The sequence below is a fragment of the Dermacentor albipictus genome, chromosome 2 (assembly GCF_038994185.2).
Source record: "Dermacentor albipictus isolate Rhodes 1998 colony chromosome 2, USDA_Dalb.pri_finalv2, whole genome shotgun sequence".
Classification (NCBI taxonomy): Eukaryota; Metazoa; Arthropoda; class Arachnida; order Ixodida; family Ixodidae; genus Dermacentor; species Dermacentor albipictus.
Genome location: NC_091822.1, coordinates 194,187,484 through 194,202,591, shown reverse-complemented (window position 1 = coordinate 194,202,591; position 15,108 = coordinate 194,187,484). Strand labels below are relative to the sequence as shown.

Sequence of the window (15,108 nt, the reverse complement as noted above, 5' to 3'; positions counted from 1 at the left end):
CGACCGTCAACAGCGTCTGCTTGGAGCTTGCACCAGGTTCACCATCGGAGAGGGTTTCGGCAGGGAAGGCGATGTGATGTAGACACAATAAAATAAGTTTAATACATCATTACGGCTGGACAGTGCGCTCCAAGACAAAAAAAAAGAATACAGAAACGTCCGGCGTGCCTGCTCCTGCACGCAAGGGCAGAGAAGATCTGACTCCATGTGGCGCCTCGGTGGCCTCCACCATCCGGGCAAGCTCATTCTCTCTTGCTGCCTGGTAGAGGGCCTTGTCTGGACATGTCGGGTCAGCCCACACAAAGGAACACGGAGAGAAACCACTTTGGCGTAGAATGGTTGAACGTAGGGCAAAGGAGAGTGGGAGTTACACTGGCGCATAATCCCGTCCCACACACCCGACTGACAAGTCTGTTCATGCTGACGAGCGTGACGATTAGGCACGTCGCGTCTCAGGCAATTGGCATCCGTTCCATTATACTGCCGCCCAAAGTGAACCGTAACAGGTTACACTAGGCGAATTTTAGCCGTCGGAGTCGACGTAAGGCTCTGGATATATTTAGGTATATGTATGCTAAATGCTTAAAGGGACACTAAAGCGAAACAATAAATCAGTTTCGCTTTAGTGTCCCTTCAAGCTTCAATCAAGCATCGTGTGAGAACTCTGCAGGCAGTCATTTTAAAATAATAGTTTGATTACTAGATGAGAAAAATGAAGGTCGAATTATCAGTATTTGAATTTCGCGCCGGAACCCCAACGCCCGTACGTCAGTGTGACGTCAGGGATTCTAAAGAATGTTTTCGCATTTGGGCCGCGTTCGCCGAGTAAAGGTGCCCGATACTTGCCATGTTTAATATTCGGTTCCTTTAGAACGCAATGTAGTCAATCTGTACCGCTATATACTTAGGTAGGCCCTAGAAGTTGCCATCAAAATCCATGACGTCACAGCGACCAGGTACGGGAATCTCAAGGAGGCGTCGCCACCTGTCCTTTGTTCTTGCGCTTTTTCTGGCTTACCAAGCGTCTTATCGTGGTAAGAGTGGTGTTTTCGGTGTCGTAGAAAGGTAGTTTACTGATGCAGAAGAAATAATTTTTCTCTTTAGTGTCCCTTTAACCATGTTGCTACGCTATTCAATCACAAAAGTTGCTAATACTAGGTCTTACGTATTTTTGACACGGGCAGCCCACAAACAAATGTAATGAAACATAACATTCACAGCGCCTCTCAAACTTTCCCAGACTACTAAATACTTAAAACACAAAATAATACAATGTTCAAACCTGAATGTGATGCCATTTCACTTGCGTGTCTCTTTACGGGTAGCGTAGTCCAGGTGTTTTTATTGAGCGCCGTAAGCGAAACCTGTGAGGAGCGCGCCGCGTGATCCCTCATACAGCGCAAATAAGTAGGTGGTCCTGATCCCTTTTGACTCCGGGCAGGCGTTTGTCAACACCATAGGAGATGTTGAAAGCAGGAAAACGAAAGAAAGTAAGGCGTAGAAGCTCCGTGAAGCTTGGCTTCAAGTGAGGCGCTTCCGACAGATGGCGACTCCGCAAGTCCTCGCCCCCAATAGCACACCGGCCGAGAAGTTGACTCGCAACGCTAAACTTTGCTGTCAGTGCTGCTAATTTTCTTTCGATGCACGCAAAAACACATTGTTCTCGGTACTATCCCTTCATACCATGTTGTTTTCCCATTTCAAAGTCACTTACTACGTTCATACCAATAAGGCCAATGACGGGCCATTTATGATGGTTACGCTCGAACCTTGCTCTTTCAGAGCAAACTTTCTTTATTTGTTTATTTTGGGTGAATACAAGAGATAAACCCAATGTGTAATACAATTATAGATTCAGGACATGATGTGCAATAATCTGCTGAAAAAAATAAACAGCAAATTTTAAGCAAGTTCATTACCTTGATTTAAAAGTTCAATGCGCTTCCTTTTCGGGGCATTTCACAAACCATGATCACCGTGTTTTCGTTTTCTTTTCATTTCTTCATTATGTAGCGGTCGAGAAAAGTAGAAAATAATGCGATTACAGGCTAAGAAGCCGTCTTGCATTCGAAATGCAAGAAAACGCAGGCGGTCTAGAGTAGGCGTTACGTGGCTTTAGGCTGGCAGTGGAGCACGGTTTCTGAATGATAAAAAAGAGAGCGCAGCTGTTACGCCGAGAATGCACGGTGCATACCGAGACTCGCGATGTGGCAAAAGAGCCAGCGCATAAACAAAGAGCATGACATGCACATTCAGATCAAACTCGAGCGCCGAAAGGACGTTTCGTTCAATCTGCGCGCAGGCTTGGCATGTGGCGGCACCTATCGGCGATAACCGCAAGTAAGAACTTTTAGACGGGTTCCCTAAGCCTAAATAACAACGGCCGTTGCAAGCAGTGAACTACTTCGGTCACACAACAGTGATGTTGCCCCGGCTTCTTGCCAGACGCCTGCACAGCTAATGCGAAAACAAAAAAATAAGAACACGTATTCTTAGCGGCAACGTCACGATTGCGCAGGCAAGAATAGCGATGCAAACAAAACAACACTCAAGAGAACAAAGCCAGAAAACTGATTGACAGCTCGCAGAGAAATGGGTTTCAATGGTAGCCGCAGCATGACCATGTCACGTAGCGGTGGCTAGAAGAAAACAAAAGCACATAACGCAACGAGCTGATGCGATCGCGGTTATTTCTGCGCGCGTTGCTACCCCGCCTGCGCTACAGCGAATGTTAACCAACTTGGTGTGCGGTCACGTGCGCGCAAGCGCACTCTGCGAATGCTGTACTACTACTACTACTCACCGTGACAGGCATGGCTGAACTCACGGGATGTCTAGCCGGGTACATGACGGGTCAGCCTCGCATCCGAAGAGGCGTCCCGCCGCCGCTACGATGCCCGCCGCTGGCGCGTCGTCATGGCCGTATCCGACTGGCTAGTATCCTGCACTACCTGGTACACCAACGAAGACACATCACGCACCACAAGCACCAGCGGACAAGCTGAGGAGATTCACCCGCGAGGCACCACTTCCCGGGTCGTCCTAGTCGGCGCAGTTGTTGGGAGCGCGCCGGCTTTCGTAAACGCGCGGTCTGCCGAACGGCGAAGAGCGATTGCGGAGCCCAGAGATTGGCTTAATCAACAAACATGACTGTTCCCAGGCGTCAGCTCGACCGCGCTGGCACCGCTTTAGAGCCGCTTTCCACGAGAAAACGTTGGGAGAAGCGCGGCCCCCTCATCCCCTGGTCCCTGGTCGCGGAACAGAGCGTGTGGGCGGAGCGCCCACGTGGGTCTCCGGTCACCGACGCGCTCCGCCTCCTGCAGCTTTCCAGCGTTGAGAGTGCGTTGCCTGACAGCGGGCCGTCAAAGTCACGCAGTCACCGACGCGCTCCGCCCTCCCAAGCGCCCGCCTCGCGGCGCTAATACGATTTCCATTTCAGCGCTGCCGCCGGAGAGCGGCGGCGCGAGACGGCCGAACCGAGGAGGGCGGCGAGGAGGGAGAGGCCGCCGATCAGCGCCCCAAGCAAGATAATTATACAGAGCTTGATGTTGCCTTTGATGAGCACTTGAGCGTGTAGTGTTGATGTTGAACAAATGTTCAGAACCTGGCCCCGAGAACCCTCCCGCCGCCGCCGCGGAGGAGCGCCTCCCCGCAGTGAGAGACCCCCTCTTATTTTTATCTTCTTCCAGAGCCGCGTCGCGTGTTATGGAGGCGACGCAGACGGCATTTATTTATCCCTCGTAAAGCGGAAAGAGGGCGGCCCCTGCGTGCCGCCTCTTTCTTGATTATTTCGCTCTCCTTCGCGGCGTTTTGTTCTGCGGCTGCCGCTGCTGCTTCTGAGGAGTGAAATTGTTCCCGCGCCTGTTTAACTCGAGAGCGCTCCTCTCCCGCGCCTGGACGAGATCAATTAAACGCGCCCCCTCTTCCCGCCGCCACAGCGGCGAGCGACCCGGCATTTTTGTTTTCTTACGGCTGCCGCTTGTCGCTGCCTTGGGCGTCCGTGGAGATCCGCCGCCACGAGAATCTCCTCCGATGCACTTGCCGTCGCACCGGCGCTCTATCGCCGTTCTCAGCGTGTGCAAACAGCCGCTCGCTTCTCTCTTCATTCTTTTCGTCCTCGTCGTTTTCAACCTGCGTGACTGCATACGACGGCGCTTGCCGCGACGCTCGTATGCGGCGGCCCTGCGGAAGACCTCTATTCTACTGACGACTGGGTCGTTGTCATAGCTTCACACAGCGCGCGCACTTAAAGAGTTTCAAAAGAAGTACTTTACATATGTCTGCGAAACGGCCCCTGTAATTTAGACGTATGTGTTGGAGTATATTTCTTTTTTTTTCCCTTGCCGCTGCGTGCATCATAATCATATCGTGGTTTTGGCACATAAAAGCCCACATTTTTTTCCCTTGCAGCGTGAGTTTCCAGCCGTTCCCCTCATCCGTTAGCATCACTGAAATAGTGAACAGTCTACTTGCCAGCCTTTGGCACGTATAAGCTCTCGTGTTGCAAAAATTATCGCTCGCTAAATCCAAGTACGCAAACTGCGGACACGACCACATTTGAACCTAAGCGCAGGTTAGCGTCGATCACTTCATATGCGGGCATCGAGCGATCGAACCGAATTCACTGCGACGCGAGCGCGCCTTCATTGCTTACTTTGCTGGCATGGGACCCACGGCACCCACGGTCTGATAGGAACTAATGAGATTGGACTGTCTTTTCGGTACGGAGCCTTCCGGGTTGCGCCAGTGGACACCGCCAATCATTGTTGACCTCGTTCAGCGGTGCCGAGGAAGTGATCATCGGCTAGCAGAGAGTCGGGACTTAGTAGCGCACGTACTCTGTGGCTCCACCCCTTCCCCTCCTCTGGCTAATCTTTCATACGGGACGTTATGGTGGTTTGCTTTATTAAATAGAACGGTCCTCAGACCACTTCACATTGGCCGTGCTTCAGGAACCGTGCAGCAGCAAAACACAGCTTTAACACCAAGGCAGGACCAGGAAACAGTGAAACTACCTCGTAATACTTCGCGTCGGTTGAGTTAGCGCCCTACAACCGACTCTGAAACCAAACCGTACCAATGACGCAGCAGTTGTCGGCAAAATCGGGTTAAAGGCCCAGGCCATGCGCGGCCACTTTCCAAGCACGCAGCAGCGTCAGACCAGAAGGGCCATGCCGCGCTCGTGTAGTATCATATCGAAGGTTACACTCGGTGATAAAAAAAAAGAGGGGGGAAATGCTGTCACGTGCTGAGAATTGATTTTCGCCGCGCGTACGCAAGCAGGCGGGGCGCCGAGAGGTTGGGCGCTTGCTCAGTGTATAAATACTACGCTCTGTGCAAGCAAGCTGCGCCGCCGTCGGCCCCGTTCCCCATCCCCGTTTTGACCCCCCTTTCGCATCGAGTGGGCGCAGATTTTCGGTTCTTCCCGCAAGGGCGGAAGTCGTACGAATGCTGCGCACCATTGCCAGCCAGTGCGGCTTGCAGCCCCTCTCTCCGAACAGGGAGAGATCGTGTGCGAGGTTGAAGGGGTGGGGAAGGGGGGCTGTAGCTGCGGGGACTGCCGGCTGCGCGGATGGTAATGGATCAGCGACGAAATGGCCGCGGACGCCCGCAGTGTTCCCCCTCCTGTGTGTTTGAGCTTTTTCCTCGACGCGAACAAAAGAAACAGCAGCGGCTTGTGAGGGGCTGGGGTCGTGTTGGAGGCTACATAGCGAGGATGGAGGGGAGGGGGGGGGGGGTCAGAAATGTGAGCGCGAGATGAAGCAAGACGTTACACCCCTCCACCCCCCATCATGCCGTTCCGCCGCCTCGCTCCGCCGCGGCCCGGTGGTTCACCGGGGACGAGATGCGCCCACGCTCTCCGCACCCCGCGCGCGAAACGGCGGACAGGGGCTTGTTCCGCTTCTGCCCGCGGCACGCCTGTTAAGCTTGCCACACACATGCACAAAAGAGGAGGAACATACAAAGCTAACGAAAGGAGACGGAAACGCTTGTGTGAGTGTGTGTGTGGTTTCGTTGTTGTTGTGGTTGTAGTTGCTTCCTTTTTTTTTTTTATTGGCGCTCCGTGGCCATAGCTATTGCGAAGGCGTATGTGCGTGCAATGAGGGGTGCGATTTGCCGCTGCACACAAGCTTTGTAATACTTTCGTACGCCTAATGCGATCTCGATAGGCCCGAAAGCCAATTAGCAATCGCCGACAGTTGCCATTATATGAGAGTTTTTTTTTATTGTTATTACAATTGTTACTTGCACAGATAGTGCATAAACCTTGATGTTTTACAGGGGCGCTATGTTGTGTTTATAAATCTTTTTTTTTTTTCTGCAAGGCTTGGCAGCATTAACTACAGCTATAGCAACGCACCTGGCAATAATACCCAGTAAAATATTGTTTGCGTTATCAATCTTGGTTGAGCTTTTGAAGGCCTTTCACCACCTGCCTGACAAATTGTTAGCAATGTCAGAGAAAAAGAACACGAAAAGTCTTTTTCTTCGACAGTGTATACGAGCAACTCCACCTTACAGTGCAATAGACACTTGAGAGACAAAGTTTCGAATATGTAGAGCGGACTTGAGCTCAGAGATACTGCCGACTGTAGATTGCGCAGAGCGCATGTTAGGCGAAAGTGTGCGAAGTCTATTGTCGACTGCAGGTCACGCCATTCCCATTTTCGGTGCTAGGGCTCCATTTGTGGCAGCAGACAAACCAGCCGATAACGGCCCGTCTAAGCGCTGCAATAGATGAGCAATAAACTCTGCCTCAACCCCCACCCTCCCTCGCTCTTACATTTAGATAAGTGCGTGTAAGGATGTCGTGTGCTTCAACGTGCGATAAAAAGCTCAGAAAGGCTTTGTAAAGAATAAAGTCGCAACGATATACAAAAAGTGCTTAGGGAAATAGTTTTCATGAACAGTTCGCGAGTCGAGAGACAGTTACCGCACCGTAACGCAAGTTTATGCGCCTAATGTGTGTGGCAGCTGTCGAAAAAGCATATGCAAGGGTGCAAGCCGACTTATGAACAAGAAACGTGATTTTATTGCCTCCTATAGAGACGATAATCACAACTTTTACAAAAGCTTGTAAACGTGCACAGTTCAGCACGTCTTTTCTTAAGGGGCATTCGTTCATTTGAAGCCACTAGGCACCGACTTTAGCTTCTATCGCTACCTGCTTAGCAGTTTCCCTGGCCTATTAAGTTTTTTAATGTGCTTGCTCTACTTGATGCACCATTGTACGGAGGTAACTTTGGCGATTGCATGTACAGTGTACCTGCTCGTTGTGTCGGAATAAATGCACGAAGTGCGCTGAGCTGCTAGATGCGGACTGACAAAAAAAGAAAGAAAAAAAAGTGGCCTCTCGTGTTCCCAGCAAAACCGAGTGGGCGGCAGTATACGCAGTAGATGTAGCATCATTCTAAACCGGTTATAGTTGCCGCATGGATTGAAATACACAGTCGATAACAGGATTCGGGACGCTTTTTTCTTTTTTTCTTCGACGGCAGAAACCGATTAGTGTATTAAACATCGGCGTTGACAAAATATTAATTAAAGTAACATTGCCTATACGGACACATAGTAAGATAGACTTCAAGTATAACTGTTTTACGCAGCAGGCCAGAGACGCTAATGTATATGCGGTTGACGTTTCCGTCATCCCAACGTTTGCAGAAGATCGCGCATCGATACAGTGACGATGATACTCCTGCATTAGAGCTGCCTCATGTGCTGCGGCGTATATAGGGAAATGACAACATCGAGCTTCTCCTGCACAAGGACTCTGTACATTAGAGTGGAGGCCGCTTATGTATACAGAACAGAGATATCTCGAATTATTGTCGATATCGACAAGCGAGAACATCTCGTTGAATTTCCACGTACAAGCACGGAAGAATCGCACGCCTATATCGAACTCCATGAGCCGGAATATTCGATATATCGATCAACGCACAGCACTGCGCTTTTCATAAGGTGTGCCTTCCTCGGCACGCGCCGCCGCTGCACCGAACAACCGCGGCACACTGCAGCCTCAGCCTGTGCCTTTTTCAGCACGAACCGTGCTTTTCAATCATGCCACGTGTGAGTACGGATTTTATCCAACTCTCGGCACCATTTACCTGCAGCATGTTTGTCGTAAACGTTCGTTCTTTAGGTATAAGCAAGCGTAGTACGTTACTCTTGAAATACGTCTGCTCAGGGCAAATCTATGGCTAAAGGCCTGTGATGCGACTAATGAAGTTAATATATATATATATATATATATATATATATATATATATATATATATATATATATATATATATATATATATATATATATATATATATATATATATATTGTCATACGTATATTATGTATTGAAGGACAGTCAATGCTTTAATTTTATACGCAATGGAAATAGAAAAACACGTTTCAGCTCTTCATAAGCAACATATCTTCGTCACTTAAAAAATAGGTTCCCAATGTACGGTAATTGCGCATTGACCATTTCATATGATATATAATACATACACTTTCATAAAGAGTCTATTTCTCGTTTCATAAATATGTTCCCAGCCGTACAGTAAAACGTCTTCGCCATTTCATATATTATGTATAGAATATATAGGTTGAAAATAAAAATAAAATAGAATTTGTTCTTTAAATATGGGAATTAACAATAGCAAGTGCAGTAATAACAGTTAAATGACAAATGACAACCACGTCAAATGGAATCGCGAATGATAAGTGCGCAGGAAGAACCTTGCCAAGAATAAGTTAACAAGCGAAAGCGCAAAATAAAGATTTCTAGTAGCGTTTTTTGAGTTAGCTCTGGAAGAATTGTGGAGAAATGTATATTTGCGGTACAATCACAGTTCTTTTGGATCCCTCGTTTACTGCTCCACCAATTCATGTGCCAAAACCGACCCGTGCTGTTATTGGGGAAGTAGCGTAACGATGCGTGGTCGCCAGTCCCGCGCAACCGCGTAAAGCGCAGGACGCTGCGGTTCTAGACGTACTGCGCCCACCGCAGAAGGTTAGAAAAACACCCACACCCAAACACCCAAGTGGTTAAAGCTGGTGATCAAGTGTTGACGATTGAGCGACAAGCTCATGAGCGGGCTAGATGAGCGGCACTGCCCTATATTCACCACCTGACACACCGCCTTAACAAGGTGGCGGAGAAAGGCAATGTCCGAGAAAGGCAATGTCCCCCCGGGCCCCTCCCTGGATACGTGCCTGTGTTTCACGTAACATGAATCAAATATTTATAAAAAGTCGTTAAGTGCAACTGAATGAAACCAACGACATATTGTTAGCCGTCACGTGGCGCTCCTTGGGATATTTCTTATATTGCGCTTAATTAGTTAGCTAAGATCAATTATGCAAATATTTTAATATTCACTTTAGGGCCAAGTGTGTTTCGTTACGTTGCAGAGGGCATTCCAAAACGACCGATCTAAATTTTTTTACGGCGTTTAAAGAAAGCCGGCGAAATATGGAATAAAACCACGTCACTGCGATCGTGCGCTACCGCACTGCAGCGCTCTCAACCGCACTTCGCGCGAAAGAACCGTGCGCGCGGACCGTATATATACGAAGTGAGCGGTCGCGGCTCCAGGCATCGGCTTCACAGTGCGTTAGCATCTTTGACTGTGTCTCATAGAATTGTGGCCCACGGAAAGAAAGCGCTGCCGTCTCTGATAGGCTCGACACACGGTTAAACCGCCGGAAAAAATCACCACGCAGCAGGTAGGTTGCACACAAAAAACTGAACCGCTCGTTTTGCAATGCCCTCTACAACGTAACGAAATGCACATGGCCCTGAAGCGAATACAACATTTTTTTTGCATCATTGATCTTAGTTAATTAATCAAGCGCAATATAAAAAAATACCCTAAGGAGCGCCACCCAACGGCAAACCTTGAGCCATTGCTTTGATTCAGTTGCGGTTTACCACTTTTTCTAAATCGTTGGCTCATGTTACGTGAAACACCCTGCATATAGCCGTATACGTCCATAACAGAGCGCGGATTGTAACGGTGAGCGCCTGTGTATTTTGCACAAATACTAGGTCACCTGCGGACATTAGCAAAATATGTTGTGAACACTTCCATGTGCTTGGGTGCAATATATGTTTCTTAGTTATGCATCATCTCAAGACAAAGATTATGGCAGACATAATTTTGTAACGCCGTCGTCAGTGTTTGTGCATTGACCAAATAAGATACCCCTACCCCCTTACAAGGCGTAACCTACAAAATATGCCATTTACACACCATTGAACGCCATAAATGCGCAGTACGGGTGTCTGCGCGAGTTATGCACTGTGTAAAAACTACCATGCCGCAATATGGGTGCGTCAAAGGCGTTCTATTCTTAAGGGCTTAAACTGTTTTATGGTGTATACGCAAGCTGCAAATCTTTCCAGTTCTAATCAAGGATATTTGAGAGAGAAATAACTTTGAAATTGGGATCCTCTCTCATGCCTCAACATCGCTCCATAGTACGTCTTTACTGCATCACATTGCGCAGCGTAGCGAAAATTCGGGAAAACAAATTCTTTATGACTCCCATGCTTTATTGCTTGGATCGTTAAATTATAATGGCCCTGACGCGATATGTAACTGTTAGTCGCCTAGTTCTTATATTTTCACCCTTCGAAAACGACACTTTGCCTACTACCACCACAGCGCGATCGAACTCGTTTCCCGGCGGCAGTAGAAAGTATTAGAGTGTCTGCAAACTTGTTACCTTTTACAGATTACATATGCTGTGGATGGCAGTAGCAACGCTGGTAGTGACATTTAGTGACTCTTTTTTAAATGCGAGGGTTAATGCCTCAAGGCCATATGGGATGCGGCCAAAGAACGATGATTAAGCAAATGAAAGATTTGCTGATCTAATGAAGTCCAGGAGGGATCGATAATGTGGTCCCTGCGTCCAAACAATGGAATGGCTAGGATTATGCGGCAAAAGTCCCGCTGCTGCGAGGTGCCGGAGCCTCGTCAGTTTGTTCAACTCAATTGAAATGATAGTGTGCTTGCTTGAGTGTTCTCATCGATGAAACATCAAAGGGCCGCGAGACGCTCGCGGACCGCATCCGACAAGGTTTTTCACCCAGAATATGACTGAATAACAATACTTGCGTTCATGGGCAGCAAGGTCAGTATAACGTAAGCCTATTCCAATCTGTTTTTATTCCAAATCGGCCCTTAGTACTTCCTGATAGAGCAAAATGGCTCGGGCTCTGCCCATATGAGCGTGGCACCAACCTGTATGGACTGGGCCCCGAGTACGGATACAAACTTAGTTAACCCAAGTTGCGCGGCCATAACTCTGCCCCCACTTTTTCCGCGCGTCTGCAAACAAGTCGCGCTCTGATGTCAGCTGACTGATCGCCTACTGGAGACTTCCGATTACACTTGACGAAACTCACGCTGCAACGACCGTCAGTCTACGACTGCGGGCAACAGGCGTTCAGAGCGCAAGAGCAGACGACGCTCCTACGCGAACTGCGCACTTTGCCATACAGAGGTGCAGGAACATAACGCTCCGAAATCTTGCGGCACAATATTTTTAGCCACCTTGGTTGCGTAGTTCTCACGAGTCTTTCCAGATAGTTATCCGATTGAGGGGAAGGAAATGAGCTTAAAATGGCATAAAAAATTACAAAAACAGAATTCTCGATGTTTAGAAAATGTTTTTCTGGTCACATCACTGGAGTTGAAAGCCACACCCCACTACAGAAAACACAAACGTCTGAAAATCATTGTGGGCCAAATAGAATATTTAAAACCATGTGGACATATTAAATGTGTGGGTTTCAGTCAAGCGAGAGGTGCTCTCGTGCACATTTATATCTGACAGGCCCTAGGCCTAGTTTAGCCGACAATGACGCATCCTAACAGGGCATCTTAAGGGAGCACTAAAGAGAAAAATGATTTCACCTGTATTAGAAAATTGCCCTTCTACGATACCAAACACGCCGCTCTTACCGCGAGAAGAGGCTTGGTATAGGCCAGAAAAGGTGCAAGAAGGAAATACCGGTGGCGCCGCCGCCGGGAAGTTCCCGAACCATATCGCAGTGACATGAATTTTGACAGCGTCTGTTAGGGCTTAGTTCATTCATCGGTAAAAGATTAACTACATCATGTTCGCAGCAAGATTTGAACATGGCAAGTTTCAGGAACCTTTAGAGAGTCGAATGGTTCACAACATTTTTAAAGATACTTAAGTCTTAACTGAATTTTTTCTTTAGCATCCTTTTAAAGCCTCAGTTGGTGTATAGCTCTTAAATATGCTGAATTGCAAACTTTCCCACATCTAACATTTCCATACAGTGTATCTTGCAACACTTTATTGATCCAAATGCACTTATAACCAGTGACGTAGCTAGGTCGTCTGGCACCCGGGGCCCATAGGTCTTCCGTCGTCCCCCCCCCCCCCCCCCCGGGTGTAGCCGGCGGAAAGAGGGGTGTCTTCAGACGTATATGACACCCCCCCCCCACTGGCCCCTTGTACCCGGGGCCCACAGCACCTCCCCCCCCCGCTGTTGCTAAGCCACTGCTTATAACTGCTTGCTCATGTTAAATAGACCTCCCAGAGACAACCAAACTGTGAAGGAGCACAAGTTTGGGTTCTTGCAGAACGTTCACCTCACAAACTTTCTGTTCCATTTTTTGCCACATTTCTTTGCATTGGAAAACCAAAAATTAGTCTTTCCAAAATGTATCAGAAACATAGGCCAAACAAAATGTTCTTATCTGCTCAAATTAAATACAAATTTGATTTATCCAAGTTTCAATTACTTTTTTAATGCACTTTCTTCTTGGTGTTTAGTGTTACATTTAACATTACCTACATCCCCTTTTTACATGTCTGGCAGCCCAAGGCCATTGACGATCTTCTTTTAGTTTGCTGTACCATTCACCAATACCTTTAACTTGTGGGCTCTAAGTAATCCCACAAAAATGCAAACAAGGCATGAGACAATCTGCCAACTCAAAATAGCTTTATTTCAAATGAACAATACCCCGCTTTAAATGGCACTGATTTCAACAAGCACAGTCTTTTGACAGGTATCAACTACAATTCTGCATACTTTGGCATCTGTAAACATGAACAAACAAGATGCTGCAATAACTTGACCAGTATAAACTGCACTAGACAAGAAAAATAAACAGAAAAAAAAAGGTGACTGGTTGCCGCATTATCTGGAGTCTCTGCAGATGTTGGACAGCACATACAGAGCATTCAGCAGATCGCTGATCTACACAGAACCAAACAAGAGTAGATAGCCTGCGGAAGGCAAATGACAGTGTAACAGTAAAAAAATCAAGCAGGGCCCAGTGGCCCTTTGAAGTTGTGTTGGCCAGTTTGCCTACACTGAAAAATAAATTGACAAGCATACATTATGCTGATGATGGAGCTTCGTTTAGCTTAAACGATGTTATATATATGACACATGAACAATGTCTTACTTCAATTGTATGCAATATTTTATGCAATCTTTTGAAAATAAAGCCCTTGAAACAATGTGCTGGTTTACTGGACAGCTGGTAAAACATGTGACGGTGATACGCTGTTCAATGCAGCTTGCATTCAATTAAACTATCTGTCGGCTGGGATTAAAATGCAATGGGTAACAACCCTGGAAAAAACAAAAGTAACCCGAATTGCAATGAACTTGAAATCTTGCTATATGGCATGAATGTCAGCAGCCACAATAGCTTTCTTGTTTGTTTGTTTTGCAATTAACACAAAAAATTTTAGTACTACCAAACTTTTATCAAAAAGTCCGTTTGACAGGTTGCTAATCTTAGCAAAGCAAAGCAAGAAAAATATAAATGGCAAGGAAACTGTGCCAGGATATTACTGAAAAACAATAAGATAATAATGAAAGTGCTTATTCCAGCAAATGAAGCAAGTTTGCTTGAGCATGTCATATGCTAAATCACAACCCAGCACAGACAGCCTGCCTAACTGCCGTGCTACGTGCGCATAAAGTGCGCAAAACAGGAGACACTGTAAAAAGCAAGCTCATTGCCAAGCCAGTACCATCATGCCAAATCAATGACCAGCCCAAACTGCACTGCTGACTGCTTGGACAAATGTGTATTCAGCCTCCGACCACCTGAGAAACAGCTTTTGTCTGCTGCACCAGCCACTTGGCTGAGAATGGCATTGAATTTCTAGGGTGACCAGCCAAACTTTTCGTCAGCACCTCTGCTGACGCCTCACCAGAAGCTACCGCGGCGATCTTGTTGTGATATAAAACTCGTTGCTTAGGATTCCCGTACTTGCTGCAAATGAAAGCGGTGTGCCCGCAGGGTTGTTCAATGGGCCCATTTCTCGCCTCCAAGGGGATCCACTGTCAATCCATTTATGAGGTGCTCAGGGGTCATTCTTCAAGGTCTCTCATCCAGGTTGTGTTCTGGGCACACTCACTGTCAGCCACTTTGTGGTGAATGCTTCCACATCCTCCATGTTGATGCCTGCATTGGGAAGCGGCAGGGGTCTCAAACACGTGGACTACACCTTAGGCACCTACAGCCATAGGCAAGTCCTCATATTCCTCTCAATATGCCACACAGTGTATGAGGACTGGTGACTGATGCAAGTTTGAGACCTTTGACTCAATGCAACTTAGCCTTAGCTTACCTAAGTACAGAGTGACGGGTGCATAACATGAGAATGGTGAAAGTCAACACACCAAAAAAGTAAACACCACCACACAGAACCAAACAACTTCACAAATCCCCGTTAGGAATAGATGAAAATAGCATTGTCATTAGGAACAAATGAAAAGCAGTGCTTACACTAACGCACTGCAGCAACCATCTAATATAATTTTTTTGAGGAAGGCATGAAGGCGCAAGGACAAAAGCCTCAACTTTAACGATGCCATCAGCAAAACTGAATTCAAGGTACATTGCCTGCACTTGATTGCGGGAGTGAAAAAAAGTGCACAATTTTATTACCACTGAAGGGTTCGTCAAACATTGGTACATACTTATTACATTAAGATCACAGTGGCCAGTCCCTCTGATAATATACCTTATTCTTCAAATGGAGAGGGCCAAGGACAAGGGTAGCAACTGCGAGGCTGCAAGGCTAGCAGGTAAAGTCACA

General features: G+C 47.2%; 2 protein-coding genes across 6 annotated transcripts in view; both read right to left on the bottom strand.

Moving 5' to 3' along the window:
* LOC135898526 (transducin-like enhancer protein 4) overlaps nt 1-4,111 on the bottom strand; it is a 53,261-nt gene extending 49,150 nt beyond the window's left edge. Inside the window, exons 1-2 of one of the 4 annotated variants that reach the window (XM_065427501.1) lie at nt 3,971-4,111; nt 2,804-2,951 (exon numbers count right to left, since the gene is read on the bottom strand). In XM_065427501.1, coding sequence (XP_065283573.1) covers nt 2,804-2,848 — 45 coding nt within the window. In that variant the 5' untranslated portion in view covers nt 2,849-2,951; nt 3,971-4,111. Of the gene's footprint in view, nt 1-2,803; nt 3,895-3,970 lie in introns of those variants that run through there. The other 3 variants (XR_010563358.1, XM_065427502.1, XM_065427500.1) reach the window with 3 other exon arrangements.
* An 8,860-nt stretch (nt 4,112-12,971) lies between these two features.
* Nucleotides 12,972-15,108, bottom strand: part of Smg5 (Smg5 nonsense mediated mRNA decay factor) — a 63,320-nt gene continuing 61,183 nt past the window's right edge. For both annotated transcript variants that reach the window (XM_065427497.1, XM_065427498.1), the window contains one exon: nt 12,972-14,471. In XM_065427497.1, coding sequence (XP_065283569.1) covers nt 14,395-14,471 — 77 coding nt within the window. In that variant the 3' untranslated portion in view covers nt 12,972-14,394. The remainder of the gene's footprint in view (nt 14,472-15,108) is intronic.